We start from the raw sequence: 20,284 nt of genomic DNA on the forward strand, positions 1-20,284 counted from the left end.
TTGTTCTCAGAAGTAATGATTCAGCTCAGCACGCATCCCACCAAAGTCTTTTTACACGCTCTAGCCGGCTTTGGACTCTTTGAAGCATCTGAATTAGACTTGACATTCCCATTACTGGCTGGTCGTTTTCTGCAACTTCATTTGGATCCATTTTGCAGAGAGTATTACCAGAGCCGCCGCTGATTTAGACATTCAATGGAAAAAGAGAATTCTCACCTTGCTATCAGAAAACTCTTTATGATTTTTCTCAGGGTTAAAGAGGGTCAAAGAACGATGCCCACAGTGTGTGTCTGCTCGTCTGCTTTGCTTACTTAAGATTCCAAAAGGTTGCAGCCTTTATTTCTGAGGTGTTATGTAAAAATGGTTTTGCACAATCGTTTTTGGGAAACACATTTTTAGAAGCTTTGCAATTTCAAGCAGGATAGAATTGCTCAAAACCTGGTTGAGGAAAGTAGGAATTAATAAGGATGCATGTTTTTGCTAGGAAAAGCAGGTCTTTGAGACATCTTTCCTGAGCTCCTGCCTGGATCTTAAACTCCATCAGGGCAAAGACCCTGCCCGGCTCCTGTGTTTCTGTCTTATCTGGGTGTCTACACAGCAGAGGACTAAGACTAGACCACAGAGGGCTGATCGGCTTGAGGATGGGCAGGAGTAATGACACAACCATTTCAGAGTTGCTTTCACTTTGGATTCCACACACTGCAAACACATGGGGCAAAGGTTCTCCAAGAGGTCAAGGACAAAGGAGCAGCTGCCCTTTCCTGGGGCTTAAAAAGTTGGTGCATCCCCTGTCGTGAGAAATCCAAGATGGGGTGTTGAGACATGGGCCTGGGGCCTTCAGACTATGTCCAGCTGGAGGCCCATGTCAGCAGGAAGGTCCTATTCTGTTTCCAAGGGAGAACATTCTAGCTAAACTGCAGTCCCGCTCTCCCTCCTTGAGATTTGGGTGTGGCAGGCTGGCCGTGGCCTCCCACAGTAGTCCTGCAGGCATGTCTGCATTTAAAGCATCCATAGGGCACATTTGACCCAGCCAGTGTTGACTGGACATTGAGAATACCAAACAAATCTGGGTTTGTCTACAGAGAATATTTGTCAGATGAACAAGTGAACAGACACGCATTGCCCAAAGTAGGAAGGAGAGGTCACTTGCTTGCTCCTGGCTCTGGGACGAACTTCTGTGCAGGGGTCCCCAGCAGACTTCCCTTCATGTCTCCCTGGAGAGGTGGGGTTGTGAGCCTGTGACCGGCCCCCCTGTAGAGTGGGCTGTGGGCCTTGCAGAAAGGAAGACTGGGAGGATTCTTCAATCTTCTTATCTGTAAGCGGAGGACTGAGTTGCGGAAAAATTAGCAATGGTGTAGGTAAATGTATTTGTTCCCTGGGGGTTGCAAAGTTCCACACGCTGGGAGGTTTCAAAGTATTCTCTTGCTGCTCTGGAGGCTGGAAGTCTGAAATCAAGGTGTCAGCAAGGTGTCACCAGGCTCCCTCTGAAGACACTAGGACAGAATCTGTTCCTTGCCCCTCTGTTAGCTTCTGGGGCTGCTACCATCCTTGGCATGTGCTTGCTTCCTCACTCCAGTCCGTGCCTCTGTGGTCCCGAGCCCTTCTCCTGTGCCTGGGTCTTTCTTCTTACAATGACATCAGTCATGTTCAGTGAAGGGCCCATCCTCCTCCATTATGACCTCATCTTACTTTCACATGAGCAAAGACCCTGTTTCCAAATAAGATCACAATCCCAGGTACTGGGGGTTAGGATTTGACATCTTTGCGGGGGACACAGGTCAGCCTTTAGCAGTAAATCACTCAGCATATTCCCAGCGTGGAACGGGTTTTCTCTGCATGGTGGCTGTCGGTCATGATCCTTTAAAACCCAGTGCAAGGCCCCCCTTGCCCCTTGTCCTCCTGAGCTGAGTTGGGCATCTCTTCTCCAGGCCACTGGCCTTTACGTAGTGTGCTGCTGAGCAGGCTCGGCAGATGATGCTTTGTTTTCACGTCTGTTTCTAAAGCGGAAGCAGGCTCTCTCCCCCATCAGGAAGGCTGGGGGGCCTGTTGCCTGCCCGTGGACACCCTCACAGCCTGGCCTCATCCAGCTGTAACTTCTCTCCAGCATGATGGTGTGTTCCACACAGCACACATTAGGTGCACAAGAGATTCTTGTGGAACGAATGCACAATTAAAGACATGATGGGTTTTTCTAGACATGGATTTAATGAATGGAGTTTGCTCTGAATTCCTAGCTTCTCCACCCCCAGCAACCCCCCCCCACCCATTTCCTCTATTTTATTTATTTTTAAAGATTTTATTTGAGAGCGTGAGAGAGCAGGAGCAGGGGGGAGGGTCGGAGAGGGAGAAGCAGACTCCCCACTGAGCAGGGAGCCTGACATGGGGCTTGATCCCAGGACCCTGAGATTATGACCTGAGCTGAAGGCAGAAACTTAACCGACTGAGCCACCCAGGTGCCGCTTTTTTTATTAAAAAAATTTTTTTAATTCAATTTAGTTAACATAGTGTATTAGTAGTTTCAGTTTCAGGGGTAGAATTTAGTGATTCATCAGTTGCACATAACATCACTGCTCATCCCATCACGTGCCCTCCTTAATGCCCATCCCCCAGTTACCCCATCCCCTTACCCCCTCCCCTCCTGCAACCCTCAGTTTGTTCCCTAGAGTTAAGAGTCTCTTATGGTTTGCCTCCCTCTCTTGCTTGCTTTTCCAGGAAGCTCTGCTCCTCAGCCTTCTCCCTGTCTGAAGAGGAGCTGCTCAGGATGAGGCAGGAAATTCACGGCTGCTTCGCTCAGATGGACAGGAGCTTGGCTCTGCCCAAAATCCGGGCCCGTGTCCTGCTGCAGCAGTTTCAGACTGCCTGGCGAGAAGCAGAGTTCCTGAGGCTGGACCAGGCCCTGGCTGCCCCTGAGCTGCAGGTAAGAGGCTTGTCCCAGCCACTCCTTGATTATAGACACGGGGCCTCTCCCACCCCTAATGCTCTGGGCTCTGACCCCGCCGCCCACCTTGGGCTCATCTCTTCTCTCTCTGCAGCCATATCAGCATCTGGCTACTCCTGGAACTGCCAAGCTTGTCCTAAACTTTAGGTGCCCGGCCCAGACCCCCTTCCTGGGCCCTGCATTTTAGCCGCTTATGGCTCACACCTGCACCCTCCTCTGGGCCTGGCCCCGGGCAGAGGGGCACCCCGTGGCCCAAGAGGTTTCTTTCCCTCCTGCTCCTTCAGCCACGCCCAGTGACCGACTCAGGGTACAAAAGCTTGGCCCCTTCTTTAAGTGGCACGAGGAGGATGCTCACGTCAACTCAGGTGGGTTTGGAAAAGGGAGCCTTTCACAGCTGATGGACAGCTGCCTTTTTTGAGCACCTATTATGTGCCTCAAAGGCCGACCACTCTTGGGTGCCGTGTTTGCTCCGGAGCCCCCCCCATGGAGCAGTCAAGGCTAGACTTTCCTGAGACCCCCACCCTGCATGGCTCTTTCCCCTTCCTGATCTGGTTCCCTGACTCCCCACATGCTGCTCCGAGCTCCTCTCTCAGGAAACCATGCACAAGCCAACCCCATGTCTGGCTCTGCCTCTGGGGAACCCAACCTAAGACAAGGCCTTTGAACTTGCCATTTCTTCTGCCAGGAACATGCTTTCCCCAGAATATCAAGGGCCAGCTCTTTGTGGTCTGTTCGAGCCTCGGCTCAACTTACCCGCAGAGGTCCACCCTGAGCACCCATCCAGAAGACCCCCCTCCCCAGGCATTCATCATATGGCTGTGGTCCATGTCTTCATGTAATTGATCACTGAAATGTCCTGGTTTCTCAGCCTGCTCACTGTCTGTGTCCCTGACGTGTTCACCACTCTGTCCCCAGCACCTAGAAAGTACCTGGCGCATAGTAGGTGTGCAGTGCATGTGATTGAGCCAGCCAACCACCAAATGTATGCAAGATGTCGGGCTTCCCTGGAGGTGATATTATGTTGGGATTGAACACACAGTCAAAGCCCTTAAGGTTAGGTGATCCCATGCATGTTCACAGCAGTGCCAGGAGCTACGTTTCTCTGCTCATTTTGCAGAAGAGAAACCCACCAGCATAGGAAAAGTGGACCAACTAAAGCAGGACGGGGGTGGTGGAACTGGGCTTGGGGCTGGTATTTTCTGACTTGAAACCCACTGTTTTCCTTTAGGGGAAGAAAAAAAATTCAGATGTATCCATATTGAATAAAAAACAGTGAGATGCAGAAACAACTTAGAAGTTTTTATGTTCTTTCATGTTAAAAAAAAAGGTTTTTTTCTATTTCTGTTCCTGGAAGAGTGCAGGATTTATAAGATGATGGTAGTTAGAGAGTAAGGGACAAAATAGCGAAGTTTTTTCTTTTTTTAAGTTTTGGAACAATGAATAAAGATATTTCCATAGAAGTAAAGTGAGGTATGTTTCCCCTGCTTTGGAGCTGATCGAGGGCCAATCCTGGCACGAATTAAGTTCCTGATTCTAAAGTTGTTTAGGGTGCTTGGTTTAGAAATAGTTGGCCCTGCACTCTACCTCAGAGGAGCAGATACACTTGCCCCAAGTGTGAACTGTGCTCGCTTGATACCCTGCAGAAGAGGGGCACCTGGGTGGCTCGGACCATTAAACATCTGCCTTTGGCTCAGGTTGTGATTTCGGGGTCCTGGGATTGAGCCCCATGTCTGGCTCCATGGAGCTCAGCAGGGAGCCTGCTTCTCCCTCTCCCCTGCTTATGCTTGTGCACTCTCTCTCTCTCAAAAAAAAAAAAAAAAAAAAAAAAGAAAGAAATACCCTGCAGAAGAAATGCTCAGAAGGGCTGGCAGGGTTGGCTGAGCCTGGCTCCCTTCCCGAGGGCCGTGCGGCGAAAACAGAGGTGCAGGTGGTGGTGGAGTCTGAGGGCGCCAGCAGGGAGAGCCGCTCCACATGGCTTCACTAGGACAGGGACCTCTTCGGTCGGGTCCCCTGCTCAGAGAAGCTGATGGGTTGAGGTCCCATGGCTGGGAGGAGGAGGACCCGGGCGGGCTGTGCTGTCTGGCGGCGAAGCTTTGGCTCTGCTAGCTGGAGTCCTCTCCCTTTGGTGGACCGAGGGCCCGCGAACTGAGCTTGTTCAGGAAAGGGTACATCTTTCCCCCTCCGTCCAGCTGAAGACAACTTGCAGCTCTGGGGCCGCAGGGCCCCTCCCGGCTCTGGGAGACATAGGGCGTGCACAGACCTGCAGGGGGTCACTTTCCTGCCCGTGTTCTCTCTTGCGCCCTCCAGCAGCAGTCCAAGGCGAGAAAGCCGCGCTCCAAGGGTAAAAGCAAGATAGACCTTTTGAGGAAGTGCATCGAAGACAAAATTCAGCTCTTTGAGGAACAGGCCCCTGAAGACCTGGTTGAAAAGGTCAGTCCTCTGCTTTATCTGATCTCGTTGCCCACACAGGGCTGATGCCACCCCATTTCCAGGGCGTGGAGGGGACTGCCCATCTCGGTCAGGCACCCTGTTGTTCGGCTGTGCTCCCGCACCGGGGACCCACCCGTGCCCCTCAGGCCTCTCCACCGTCCCGTCTGCAACCCTCCTTCTGCGCTTCCCCACCGCATCTGGATCGTCCTGCGGACCTCACGTCTGCCGCAGTGTCGGCGGCGGTGGGGGCCGCAGCCCCTGCGCCTGGCCCTGCGCTGAGGCCTTCACACGTGCCGCACCGGACGTTCCCGCGCGCACGGCGCATGAGCACACGGCGCTGTCCGCGTTCTTCCCTCTCCCCGGACGGCCCCGCCCCTGCGCCTGGCCCTGCGCTGAGGCCTTCACACGTGCCGGACCGGACGTTCCCGCGCGCACGGCGCATGAGCACACGGCGCTGTCCGCGTTCTTCCCTCTCCCCGGACGGCCCCGCCCCTGCGCCTGGCCCTGCGCTGAGGCCTTCACACGTGCCGGACCGGACGTTCCTGCGCGCACGGCGCATGAGCACACGGCGCTGTCCGCGTTCTTCCTTCTCCCCGGACGGCCCCGCCCCTGCGCCTGGCCCTGCGCTGAGGCCTTCACACGTGCCGGACCGGACGTTCCTGCGCGCACGGCGCATGAGCACACGGCGCTGTCCGCGTTCTTCCCTCTCCCCGGACGGCCCCGCCCCTGCGCCTGGCCCTGCGCTGAGGCCTTCACACGTGCCGGACCGGACGTTCCTGCGCGCACGGCGCATGAGCACACGGCGCTGTCCGCGTTCTTCCCTCTCCCCGGACGGCCCCGCCCCTGCGCCTGGCCCTGCGCTGAGGCCTTCACACGTGCCGGACCGGACGTTCCCGCGCGCACGGCGCATGAGCACACGGCGCTGTCCGCGTTCTTCCCTCCCCCCGGACAGTCCTTGCCGCCTTCCCTTACCTGGATGAATGAACCGTGTCCTTGGCTGTCCTGAGGAACTGCATATGTCCTCACGTGTTCCCTCTGCCCAGAAGCCTTGCCGGATCACCCAGTTCTTCCCGCTCATTCCTCCGCCCTGTCCCCCTTTCTTATCCTAACACGCCCCACACCGCGCATTCACCACACTGGGATTCTGAGCAGGCGGTAGTGTGGCAGGCACGGTGTCCACGATCTCTGGGACTGCAGTGGTGACAGACAGTCCTGGCCCCGCTCTCATGGGGCGCACGTTATGGCTGGGGGAGACGGACAGAAAGCACTCATCGACGGTGATCAGCGCCTTTAGGAAATGAACGAGATGATGTGACAGTCACGGAACAGGGGTGAGGGGAGTGAGACGGACTGTAGGCAGCAGAGTCGGGGCAGGTCGCTCTGAAGAGGTGACACCGTGTTACCTCTGGGTGCCTGCCGTGTCCCCTAGCACTCAGGAAAGGGGAGGTTCCCCAGAGGAGTGTGCTCCCTGCACGGGCATATCAAGCTGTCTTTCAGAGCTGCCGTCTCGTTCCTACCTCCTGGCCCTGTCCTTGCCCTAGTGTTGTGCTCGTTTAACGCAGGTGTATTTCTCAGAACACAAAAGCATCACGTGGCCAGGAGCCGTAGAGCCTATGCAGGGCGAGGTCCAGGCTGGGATGACTCAGGGATACAGAAAGGGGCACCCCCTCCCCCTATCTGTGTTATATGTAAAACCGAGAAGGAAGACAGAGACAGGGCGGGTGGAGGCGAACATCTCCTCTTTCCCATTGCTAAAGGCTAGCACCAAAGATAGAAATTAGCATGAGAGCCAGATGGGCTTGCTGAGCGGCCCCAGGATGAAACACTCAGCCACCTGATCATGGCCTTCCCTGGGGCTCCTGGGGGCGACCTCCCTGGAGGAGGCCTCCCTGGAGGAGGCAAAGAAGTGTAGCTCCCAAGCAGAGCTGGGCCTGACCCAGGCCATGTGCTATGGTCGAGGTTCACCAAGGAGCAGCAGAGGAGAGGGGTACAGAGGGGCCCGAGCTGCAGAGGAAATACCCGCCTGGGGGCCGGGTACGGCATTTCCTCCCACACCTGCCGGTCTGTGAGCCAAACTCCTCGACTCTAAGTGGATGTTGCTGGAGAAGGAAAAGTTGGGATTTGTGTTGGTGGAGAGAATGGGTGGCCCGAGCCACAGCCAGGGACACAGTGCAGGCTCAGGGGGAGCCCAGAGAATCGGCAGCCCCGTGGAAAGGCTGCTTTGCTGGAGTGCAGGGTGTCCCGAGGGAGGAACAGCAGACTGTGGTGGAAGGGGCTCACACGGCAGGCTGGGAAGGCCAGCTGAATCTTGCTGGGCCCATCCATGGAGGAGAGGGACAGGATGAATGCCTGTGTGACAGCGAGCGGTGAGAGATGACATCCTGTCCCCACGGTTTCCTGAGCCAGACTCAGCAGTCTGCCCTGCGCTGAGCTCACCTCTGTCGTTTCCCTGTGAGGCGTGCATTTGTCCCAAGCAGGAGCCAGACCCTTCACTGTGGGTGGAAGGCCAGCCCCCCACCCAGCTCCCGAGAACGCACTGGCATGGTTAGGGGTGATGTACATTTCATTGTTGTCCTTTGCACTGATTTAAGACCTTCACTCCCCTCTTAAGATGTAACAGCACTTTATTAAGAATAATGCTCGTTTATTTATTTATTTTATTATGTTATGTTAATCACCATACATTACATCATTAGTTTTTGATGTAGTGATCCATGATTCATTGTTTGTGCATAACACCCAGTGCTCCATGCAGAATGTGCCCTCCTCAATAGCCATCACCAGGCTAACCCATCCTCCCACCCCCCTCCCCTCTAGAACCCCCAGTTTGTTTTTCAGAGTCCATCATCTCTCATGGTTCGTCTCCCCCTCCGATTTCCCCTCCTTCATTCTTCCCCTCCTGCTATCTTCTTCTTTTTTTTTCTTAACATATATTGCATTATTTGTTTCAGAGGTACAGATCTGAGATTCAACAGTCTTGCACAATTCACAGCGCTTACCAGAGCACATACCCTCCCCAATGTCTATCACCCAGTCACCCCATCCCTCCCACCCCACCCCCCACTCTAGCAACCCTCAGTTTGTTTCCTGAGATTAAGAATTCCTCATATCAGTGAGGTCATATGATATATGTCTTTCTCTGATTGATTTATTTCGCTCAGCATAACACCCTCCAGTTCCATCCACGTCATTGCAAATGGCAAGATCTCATTCCTTTTGATGGCTGCATAATATTCCATTGTATATATATACCACCTCTTCTTTATCCATTCATCTGTCAATGGACATCTTGGCTCTTTCCACAGTTTGGCTGTTGTGGACATTGCTGCTATAAACATCGGGGTGCACGTACCCCTTCGGATCCCTACATTTGTATCTTTGGTGTAAATACCCAGTAGTGCAATTGCTGGATCGTATGGTAGCTCTATTTTCAACTTTTTGAGGGACCTCCACACTGTTTTCCAGAGTGGCTGCACCAGCTTGCATTCCCACCAACAGTGTAGGAGGGTTCCCCTTTCTCTGCATCCCCGCCAACATCTGTCATTTCCTGACTTGTTAATTTTAGCCATTCTGACTGGTGTGAGGTGGTATCTCATTGAGGTTTTGATTTGGATTTCCCTGATGCTGAACGCTCGTTTATTTTGTTTGCTTTTGAGTGCCTGTGAGTCCAGGTACCTTGCTTAATACTTGATGTTCATACATGTATGGCTTATGTGTCATAGGTACGCCAGGCTGCGGTGGCTCCAGCGCCTGAACCTGAAGGTCTCCCTCTGCTCCCTGTGTCAGGCTGCCTCTACGTCACATGCCCTAGTCGGGATTGACAGGGAATGTTCTCATCGCGTGTGGTCATCTCTCATGGTCACGCAGTGTGGGACAAACACGCGTTGGCTCCCACATCGATAAGATGAGGATTTTGACATTGATAACCCACTAGTGACAGGGTTTTTGTGAGGAGCAGACAGGAAGGCACTTTTAGCTTTCAATGGGCTGCAGTGCTAGTTTTGTCCAAGGATGGAGCAGCTCCACGTGAGCGCCAGAACCCAGAGGAAGGCAGACAAGAGGCATTTGTCAGCTGTAACCTTTTAATGACAGGCCATCCTCACAATTGGTTCTCTCACTGTGGCAAGTGCCAATAGAATACGCACTCTCAACTCAACGGCTTTGACATTCCTCCCGAAATTGATCGATTGCGTTGTCTTAGCGTTCAAAATGCAATCGTTCAGATTTTTCATTTCCAGGGTAATTGTAGAGGGAAATGACAGCCCCAGGTTTGCATGCCAGCAGCTGAGAGTAGTGTGACCATGTTCCGGGATGGGGAAGTGCCTCAGGGCTCATGTAGCTGGAGCGAGGGCCTGGGTCAGAGAGCCATGGCAAAGCCTCTGTCTGGCTGGCAGTGTGGTGCCCCAAAAGGGACTCTGGCTTCACTGCTGGGGCTGCTAAGCATGCTGGAGGCACCTGCTAGGTGTCTCCTTTCTTTATGAGAATCCACGTCCGTGATCCCTGCAACCCTCCACTCCAGGTTGATATGTGCCTCATCTGGACTCTGCCATCAGAAGAGGTTGGGAGAATTGCCCAGGGTCACACTCAGTACGCACTAGGGCCGGGGATGGAACAAGGCACATCTGCCTCCGTCACCCACGCCCTTCCATCACGGTGCTGTGACCCAGCAAGCTCAGACTGTGTGAAGGCTCAGCCTCCCGAGGTGTCTCTCCTGTGCCCGTCCCGCGTCCCCTCACCTTTCTTTGACTTCTTCCCTTGCCCTTCTTGTCCTGCTCCTGTCCTTCTGTCTCCTTCCACTTCCTCCTTTAGGGAATGTTTTTTGGACTGCCTTCTCTGGGCCAGTCCCGGTCTCGGTTTCTGCTCTTGAGATGTTCACAGTTTCAGATGAGCGGCCACTTTGTGCATCAGCCATTTGGAGGTTCGCATCCTGCTTTCAGATAGAAAATCCACTGGGCTGATCTGCACTCCACCTTGCAAGAGTGGCTGTGTGACTGATTCACAAAGAATCATGTGACTGATTCAGAGAGACAGACAGACAGACAAGGGTGGGCTTCCTGCCTGACCTCTTTTTCTGCATAGCTGAGAGGCTAATGGAGTGAGGACTCTGCTCTGGTCCCTGGCAGCTGCCTGAGGGGCTGGGGTGTGCCTGTGATCAGAAATGGGACACTCAGCCAGGGACAGCCAGGCCTTCTGATGAGCTTGCTGTAAGCTCACAGGTGCGTCATTTTAAACCTGGAAGAGTCTGGAGGGCATGTTCATTTTAGAATAAGTTAATCAAGTTCATAATTAAATTTCTGTTGTGACTACTTGAAATTTATAGACTAATTTGAGAATTATCATTCCATCCCCCAAAAGGTGGAATGTTTCTTTTTTATTTGGAACACTTGTTTCCATAAGTAGGGTGGCCATAGATCTCAATTTGTTTGGGACGGTTCCAACGGCCCTCCTTTTCCCTCTTAACTTGGTGATAAACCATATGGTCACCTTATACATAAGGTCTTTCTTTGTGGTGATTTCTAGATACATTATAGGTTTGCTTGCAGTTGTGAATGGTAACCTATTTTCAATTATATTCTTGACTTAATACTGGTGTAAAGAAATGTTACCAGTTTTTATTTATAAGTCTTTTCAGACTGCCTTATTCTGTGTCTGGGGCCAGACATCTGGGTCCAAGTCCTAGATGGGCCACTTGTCAGCCGTGTGACGTGAACTTCTTAACTGTTCTGTGCCCTGGTGTCCTCATCCTTCAAATGTGGATAATAGAAGCACCCGCCTTTTAGGGCTGTTGTGAGGATTCATCTACCGGTTCTCGTGATTTTCTGGGTCATCAGTCATCATGTCCACAAATAATTGTAGTTTAGTCTCCTCCCTTCCAAGCTGCTACCTCATTTCTTTTTCTTATCACTGTTTCCACGTCCTTATCTGCTGGTTCCATCATCTCCCTCACTTCCACTGACAGATTGTGCTCTGGATTGTGGATCCTATTTTCTGGCTTCTTTGTGTTCATGGTAATTTTCGATCGGATGGTAGGCATTGTAGGTTTTACATGCTGGGTCCCAGGTTTTGTTGCATTTTCTTTAATCGTGTTGGAATTTTGACATGTATTTGAGTTGTTTGGGATTAGTTTTACCCTTTCAAGACATGCTTGTAAGTTTTGTTAGGCGGGATCGAGAGCTGCCTTTAGTTGAGGGCTAATGTATCCCCAACACTGAGGCAGTACCCTTCTGAGGACTCTCCCTGATGCCTGTGTGCTTTTTTCACTCTGCCTAATGGGAACACTGACTCTTCCCAGCAGTGTGAGATCTCCGGCAATTGCTCTGCCTGAGATTTTTGGGTTCTTTTTCTGGTGTGATGTAGTTTTTTTATCCAAGCATGCCCAGCACTTAGCCAAAGACTTGAGGACACCCCTGTAGGTCTTTGGAGTGCGTTCTCTCTCTCTCTCTCTGCAGCTCCCTCCTCTTTGGTACCCTGCCCCACAAATTCTAGACACAGTGGCCTCCCAAACTCTGATTTTTTTTCTTAACCTGGTGCACCTGCTGGGCTTCCCCCGGGTCCTCATCCAATGTTGCATCCTAGGAACTGCATCCAAGCAGCAAGCTAGGGTGGCTGTGGGGTCACCTTGTCTATTTCCTTTCTCAGGTAGCCCAGTCCTGCGCTGCCTCTTGTCCAGTATCTGGAAACTATTGCATCTTGTACTTTACCTGGTTTTCTGGTGGAGGGAGAGTAAGTCTGCTCCCAGCTCTTCCATCATGGGCAGAAGTAGAGATTTTTTACCTATCCTTTTGTCATTGATTTTGAATTTTAACCTATCCTTTTTAAAAAAATTTTTTGGTTACTGATTTGTAACTTTGCTCTATTTTTAGTCAGAGAATAAAGTATATATGATAATAATGCTTGGGAATTTATTGTGGCTTACCTTTGATTCTATATCAGTTCTGTTTTGAAAGATATTTGATTTGTCCTCAGAAAGGTTGTTTTCTGTTAGGTATGGAGAAGGGAGGCCTCAGAGGCAGGTAGGAGCTAGGGTATGGGAGGCCTGGAGGCTGTACTAAGGTGCTCAGCCTTTGAGGCAAAATTGGTAAGATTTAGGCACTTTGTAGAGAATATTTGGGGGGATATATTCATTTTTAGTTCTGTAAGGAGGTCTCTATTGGCCACTCTTCCTTTCCTGAGCTCTGCTCTCTTTGGCTGTAGGGGATGTGGGCCTTGTCTTAGTCTGCTGAGATAGAAGCTAAGGTTGCAGTCCCCACCACCACTAAGAAATGGCTTGATTTCTGTGAACTGAAGGGCCCTGGGACTAGACACCTCAACAAGGCAAAGGGTCCAATGTAGGCTTGGTGGCCAGAGTCACCCTACAAGGGTCAGTTATGTCAGTCCCCACTATTCTCTCCTGGAGGGCAGCCAAGGAGGGCTGCTCAGAGGTGGGTGCCTGATTGAGGAAGGGACACTCGGGCTTCTTCCCTGACCTCCAGATGACTCTCACCAGCTTGGGACAGTTGATCAGATCTGTAGGACTGGAGGGCTGCCACTCAAAATGGTGCCTGGCCAGGGTCTTACCTGCTGAATGCCTTGACCGGGACTGGGAATGTATCTCTTCCTCTTGCTCCAGTGCCTAGGCCAATCCACAAAGCACAAATACACAGCACAAATTATGAGACTCATTTTTTTATTTTCCAGCTAGTAGAAATAGTTCTGTCTGTCTACATCTGCGCTCTCTCTCTCTGTCTCACCTATCTCTGCTTTTTACCTAACACTGAAACTTGAAGACCTTCCATATCATACATAAGAGTTTCCTCGTGGCTTTTTACAGCAGCATGACATTTCATGGTATGTGTAACCCTTAAATGATGTAGCCAGCCCTCAATTAATGGACATTTAGGTTCTTTTCAATCCCTTGATATTTCAAATGATCTTAGATCCTATTCATATATCCTTCTCCACTCTGTAGTGAGACATGTGGAGCAATAATGACTATTTCTGTTTCACAGATGAGAAAATTGACACTCAGAAAGGTGGAGGGACTTGTCCAAGGTTACATTGCTGGCAGGTGGGTGAGTGGAGCGTAAAGCACAGGCCTCTTGATCCCCATCCCTGTGTCACATTAGCAGATCTGAGTTGATGGATCCAGAAATGAAGGGAATGTTTCAGCTAATCTTTGATGTGCTCTGCTGTTGTTTTTGCACACAGTATATATAAGTTTCTCATAAATATTCTTTAGGAACATTTAAATATGAATGTGAAAATGACATGATCATATTTCCTGCTCACCCGTCATTTCTGGTGTTATTTTAATGATGTTGTCCTCTGTCTGGGTGGCATGTCTGCCACTATATCCCTTCACCCATTCATTATTCATTCTCTGTTTCCAGGTTTCATGACATGCCGTGCATACACAGTTCATTAGCACTCCCTTCATTCCGGAGTGGAACTCCTGCACTGCAATCGACCGTGCATCCTATTGTGTTCCTGCAGCTGCCGCAGCAATTATGCAGAGGTGGCTGGCACTGCTGTCAGGAACAGCTCTCCACACTCTGTCGTTTCAGAAGTGACTAGAGTTTAAGCATGAGAATAATGTGCTCATTTTCCGACGACCTGACAAGAGAAAATACTGATGGCACAGGTTCTTCTAAAGCTTAGAAGAGAAGGTGCATCGACAGGGAAGGCATTTTAGGAAGGGGAGAGAAAATCTATCCATCCACAAAGACTGGGAAAGCCTCCACATGGTTCCCTTTATGTCTGCTCTTGCCCCTGTTTTATCCCTTGAGGCAGTATCTGTCAAAGTCATCTCCTGAAGCTTTGTTCTAAGGGAAGTTTCATAGCTTCCCACCATCCCCAAACAGATTGCAGATTCCTGAGTGTGGCATTCAAGGCCTTACCTTTCTAATCTGTCCTACTTCTACCTTTCACACACCAAAAGGTTACCACAATTCTCTTTTAATGGTTTGAGTGTAGTAACTTTTTGTTACATTGTCCATTTTTAAAAGTTTTCTCTTCATTTTTATAAAACTTATGCATGCATTCTTTTAGAGTCAAATAATTCTACAAGGTTTGTGCTAAAAAAGAGCAACTCCTATAACCATTCATATATACATTTTCAAATCCCCAGAGGCAATGACTTCTAATTTTTTAGCTAGATCTTTTGGCATTTACCTCCATATTACCAAATAACATGCTTGTCTTGCTATTCCTTGATTTCTTTACTTTGGGTATTATTTATTCACCTTTCTTTATGGAAATATGATTTAGCTGTCTTTCTTCTTTCAACCTGCAACACACATGAGGGTTTTCTGTTTTCCTCAATATATTAGATGTATATTAGAGATTTCTATTACTATGATTATTTAAATATTATTCACATCTGAGTCATATAAAACTGAGATTTGTTTTTCTTTTCTGTATAACTTTTTGTTTTTTCCTGGAGTTAATGCTGCCCTTTGGTTTCTTTTTGATTACTTTTCTATGTACTTATCACTAATTCAATACACTTTTTTTTTTTTAAAGATTTTATTTATTTATTTGACAGAGAGACAGCGAGAGCAGGAACACAAGCAGGGGGAGTGGGAGAGGGAGAAGCAGGCTTCCCACTGAGCAGGGAGCCCGATGTGGGACTCGATCCCAGGACCCTGGGATCATGACCTGAGCCGAAGGCAGATGCTTAACGACTGAGCCACCCAGGCGCCCAATTCAATACACTTTTTGACAGTTGACCAAATATCCTGTCAGGACCACCACACAAGTCATGCCTTCTATTAATTTCATAATCTTTAGGAGTTCTCTCTGTACATCTGCTGTGTCCCAATCTGGATGTTGTTATTTATACCTTATGTACAGCTGCCATCTTGGGGTCATGCTATAAAATTCCTTCATCCTTCTCTTTCCTGATTTGTTCCTTGTTTTAATGAAACACATCTTAGTTTCTTAGGAAAGGGCACGTCGGAGATTTAAATATTTTGAAATTTTGTAAGACTGAAAATGTTTTCATTCTGCTCCCATCGTTGATGGGTAGTTTGACCAGTTTTGGAATTTTTCTTAAGTTATATTGATTATGAACTCCCCTTCTTTTCTCTAATCTCTTTTTCTGGATCTCTAATTATTCAAATGTTAGACCTCTTATCTATTAGCTTTCTTTTTTTCATTATTTTCCTTCTCTTTGTTTTTTGTTCTGTTTTGTTTTGTTTTACTTTCTGGGGAGTATCTTAAGTTTTATCTTCCAAACTTTTAATTGAATTTTTCATTTATGTTTTATTTATTAATTTATGAAGAGCTTCTTTTCCTCTCTGAATGCTCTCTTCTTACGGAAATTATTTTCTTTTATTTTTTGTAACTCTGAGAACATTGTTTTTTAAAGTATTTTTTTTTTTTTAATTCTGCATATTTGTTGTTACCTCTGTATTCATTAGAGGCTTTCCCTAGTGTGTGGTCATCCTTGGTCTGCTCATATTTAAGAGTAAAGTACTCAAAAGCTCCTTAGAAGCTCTGAGCCTATAAGCAGGGCCTGTGGACTGTGACCTTCACCCTGATGTGACTGGGCTAGACCATTTACTTGGGGAACCCCAATGTTAGGATCTTTCTTTAAGGCTGGTTGGAGTCCCCAGATAAGACCATTCTCCTACCTATATGGTAAAGAACTGGCTGCCCACATTTGAGGAACCAAATAGAGGAAGAAAACTGAGATTTTAGAAGTCTGGATGTGAAGTGTCACTTGAGTCCTCTGTTTTATATGGAGCCTGGTTTCTCCAAGTTCAGAGACTCTTTTGGAGATTAAATCTTCAGTTGTCACTGGGGGGAGTTGGGTGACAAAAATCCTAGAGGCTCCACCTCTCCTCTTGTTTACCTTCAGCTTTTACCTCCAAGTTCCAGTGGTGCCTGCATTCTGTGATGCTTAGCGGGAACCCACAGCACAAATTGTGTTGCTTCTTTGCCAACCCCATTTCTGGCTTAGAATTCAGTTTTGGGGGATCTGTTGAGTCCTTTGCTACTCAGTCATCTGTTTTCCAGCTTTCAAAATTTTGTGGCTATTGTCTGTTTTCTCATTTTTTCCCACCTTTCCATTCTGCCTTAAAGAAAACAGCAGATGCACGTTACAAATCTACCATCTTTTGTCAGGAAGCTCTATTGTCAATATTTTTCTATGTTGTGCATATATTTCTTTTCAGAGAGAGAGAACATGAGAGCTGGGGGGGGGATGCAGAGGGAGAAGCAGTCTCCCCATTTAATGCAGAGCGCAACATGGGTCTCGATCCCAGGACCCTGAGATCATGACCTGAGCTGAAATCGAGTTGGACTCTTAACCCTACTGAACCACCCAGGCGCCCTGTGCATGTATTTTTATAATTAAAAGTGAAGAAACTTTTTTAAAGGAGGAAAGAAAACCCCCAATATTACAAACCATTATTTTCATATTTTTCCTGCATCCCCAGAGACTCTATTTAATTATAATAATTATAATAAAAAATAATAATGGTATAATACGGCAGTTACTATTTATTAGGGTCTCATTAGGTATCAGAAACTATAGTGGGCATTATCCCCTGTCCTTTTATTGTATCTTTTCCACAGTCAAAACTGAGACTCAGAGAGGTTAAGCAACCTGTTGAGGTCACACAGCTAGTTAAATGGCAAGATTATGTGTAAGAGATAACAGATCAACCATAAACCAAACAAACAAAACTATGCTGACTAGTTTAAGGCAGTACCCTTGACTTGTTTGAGATTTTTGCACTTTGATTATCTAGCTGATGGGGTGGGTGGTAGTATCTTTCCTGTCATAGAAATCAGTTTTCCTATCTCTAAATGTAAGCACTAATAATGTTTATTTAGCAGTGTGGTATTTCATTTAGTAAATATTAACACCCATTTATTGAGTCTACTCACTTCCTGATGCAAGATGGAGGAGAGAACCTTCAAATTTTTTTTTTTTTTTATAATATTCTAGTTTATTGAAAAGATAAACCAAATGAGTTTTTCTATAAGTATGAGACAGGCCTATTTTGCCTATTATTACAGCACCCTTCAAATTTCTTAAAAATATATACACGTGAGCCTTCAATTTTGAACCTATCCTGCAAAGCATGGGTAAAACTGATCTGAGTGTCCTGGGGCCAGCCACGAGGATACAAGGGCATGCTCCTAGTAAAGAGCATTTCATCAGTCCACTCCTCCCAGCCTTTGGACGTGAGATTCTTGATGTGACCACTCTCTCTCCATGTGCGACTTGGCTAGCGATCTCCTGGCCCCTCTCCACGCCTTGCTTACTTTTTTCTGAGGAGGGTGTTATCTGACTGGTGGGATTAAAGAGGGCACTGGGCATGCTCAGTGCGGCTCCCTCAGCTCTCCTCCAAAGCCAGGCAGCCTGCAGGAGGCCCCTATTCTCTGTCCACCATGGGCTGCAGTTGGCAACCTGGGGGAGTGTGTATTCATCTGGACACCCCCTCCACCCCACCCGGGCTGCGTTCTCCAGTGTAGATCTCATCACTGTTAAAGCTGACGTTTGGCCTCTGTCTGGCTCACCCATGCTTCTGTTTGTTCCCAAACCTGGGCAGGGAGGCTGTGGTGTCTTGAACTCCTTCAGTGCCAGTAATTCTCTGCTGGCTGACGGGGTTGATTTTAATTTGCATTTAAAGGACGTCACCGAACCTAGAAGAAACTACATTTTTTGAAATGCACTGGGAAGCGAGTCAGAGAGGAGTAAGGCAGTGGTTGGAAACTTCCCATTTAAAAGAAGAGTATTTAGCAGCATATTATTTTGAAAATGAATTTTTATTACTTTAGATAGCTTGAATATTTAACGAAGCCTGTCACAGAAATGCAAATCTGTACCCTTTCCCAGGGCTCTTTTTAGACAAGGATGGAAGCCCTTGCTAGAGGCACATTCTTACTGTGCTGGAATTAACAAATTAAACTTTACAAATAAGAAGAGGAAAGGATTTTGGAGAAACTTTCCTATCTTAATTTCACTGTCCACATGATTCTTACAGTACATAGGAAAGGCTTTATGCTTGCCCCCCACGTTTTAGGTGTGAATTTGCAGAAATGAAACTCGAGATCCCCTTATGGCCACCTCGCTCTGCCCCGCACCCCTGAAGGGGCCTCAGCTTTACAGGGTATCTGGGCCACCACCCATCCAGCGGTGGGGAGGATGGAGACCCCCTGGAAGTGACGTGGAAATCTGAGCTCATGGCAGATGCATGATAAGGGGCCCGCTCATCCCTTTCTTGGCCACCTGCCTGTCACTTGTGTTCTTCCTCTTGAGGGACTTTCCCTAGGTTTGCCATGGCCCTTCCTGTTGCCTTAGGGTGTGCAAAGATGTTACAACTTACCAGTTGGTAGCTTTCAAATACGTACAGGTTTTGTATGGCAATTAATTATACCTCAGTAAAGCTTTTTGTAAAATCCTGTGTGTTAGGAGGTATTATTCCCATTTTACAGATGACAAAATATAGTCATAGGCAGCTCAGTGAACTTGCCCAAGGTCACGAGCTAGTACATGACAGAGTCAGAGCCTACTTCGGTCCTCAGTGATGAACTCCTTCAGGGTCAGATCCATGTCTCAAGCATCTTCGCCTCTTCTCTACCCCCGCCCCATCCCCTCGGTGCATCACACATTCCTGTATATTATACATATTTGGCGCTCATTAATTATTTTTTGGATTGATGAATGAAGCATAAATATACTTTGTAACCTTGGGGTGAGAAAGCAGCTATGGGCAAAGGGTGTTTGCAGGAAGACTGCTAGGATCCGGGAAGCGCTTTAGAGACTTGCGTCCCCACATCCCCGTGAGGGGGCCATCAGACACCGCTCTTGGGGTCCCACAAGGCTTTGCCCAGTTTTGGAAGGATGTGAGGCCACCGTTGGAGCGGTGTGGATGCCTCAGACTGAGGATGGCTGCCCGCCCTTCCACAAGGCCCACCCGGGAGGCCCAGATGTGATCCGCAGTTACCATGGAAACCATCAGTGGGCAGGGGGCTGTCACCTGGTTCTCCAAGCTAGGGAAAGATTGGGGTCTAATAGCATCCTTTTGAGAACAAGGCTTCTTGTTCCTGTTCAAGCAGGGGAATGAGCCTCCATCTCCCAAAGCAGCTGTCCTCTGCCAAAGCTCTCTGCATTGTTGCCTCTGGCCCCTGATGTCTGTGGGCTTTTCCATGAACCGAATATGCACGTACCCCTACCATGTGACTTTGCGGACCCTACATGCCATTTGGCGCTCTTCTGCGTTCTCTGAAGCTTGTTGAAGGCACTCCCTCTCCAAAAAGTGCTTGTAGCACCCCCTCCCGACAGAATTTTCTTCCCCAGCTGACAAGCCATCTGTGTGTTTCTTTGGGGGCACTTCTTCCCTCTTCCCCCCACCGGAGTTTTTCCTGAAGGTCAGGTTGTAGAGACGAAATCTGAGCTTTTCAAACTGGGACTTGCATCTCTCCGAGGGACACACAGATGGGCACAGGAAGGCCGTGCCGCCTTGGGAGACACAGGGTCGTCATCCTCTGCCAGGCTCCACTTCGTGTAAATATTCTTCCGTGTATCAGCCCCTTCCAAACCTCTGACGATAAACATAGGATTAAAAATAGGTTACATGGGGCGCCTGGGTAGCTCAGTCGGTTAAGCGTCTGCCTTTGGCTCAGGTCATGATCCTGGAGTCCTGGGATTGAGTCCTGCATCGGACTCCTTGCTCAGCAGGGAGCCTGCTTCTCCCTCTGCCCTTCCTTGTGCGTGCTCTCTCTCTCTCTCTTTCTGTCTCAAATGAATAAATAAAGTCTTAAAAAAATAAAAATAGGTTACATGGCAGAAAACAAAATTCTACAAACTTTTTCAATATTTTTTATTGGGGTAAAATATATATAAGGTGACATTTACTGTCTTCACTGCTTTTTGTGTATGGTACGGTGGCGTGAAGAACATTCACGCTGTGAGGCAACCAC

General features: G+C 48.6%; 1 protein-coding gene across 5 annotated transcripts in view; it reads left to right on the forward strand.

Annotated features, from left to right (window-relative positions):
- Positions 1 to 20,284, forward strand: part of EVC2 (EvC ciliary complex subunit 2) — a 127,934-nt gene that overhangs the window by 87,442 nt on the left and 20,208 nt on the right. For 4 of the 5 annotated variants that reach the window (XM_078068374.1, XM_036085913.2, XM_078068372.1 and 1 more), the window contains 2 exons: positions 2,713 to 2,917; positions 5,246 to 5,368. In XM_078068374.1, the coding sequence (XP_077924500.1) occupies positions 2,713 to 2,917; positions 5,246 to 5,368 (328 nt within the window). The remainder of the gene's footprint in view (positions 1 to 2,712; positions 2,918 to 5,245; positions 5,369 to 20,284) is intronic. The other variant, XM_078068373.1, reaches the window with a different exon arrangement.

The sequence above is a fragment of the Halichoerus grypus genome, chromosome 3, assembly GCF_964656455.1.
Source record: "Halichoerus grypus chromosome 3, mHalGry1.hap1.1, whole genome shotgun sequence".
Lineage (NCBI taxonomy): Eukaryota > Metazoa > Chordata > Mammalia > Carnivora > Phocidae > Halichoerus > Halichoerus grypus.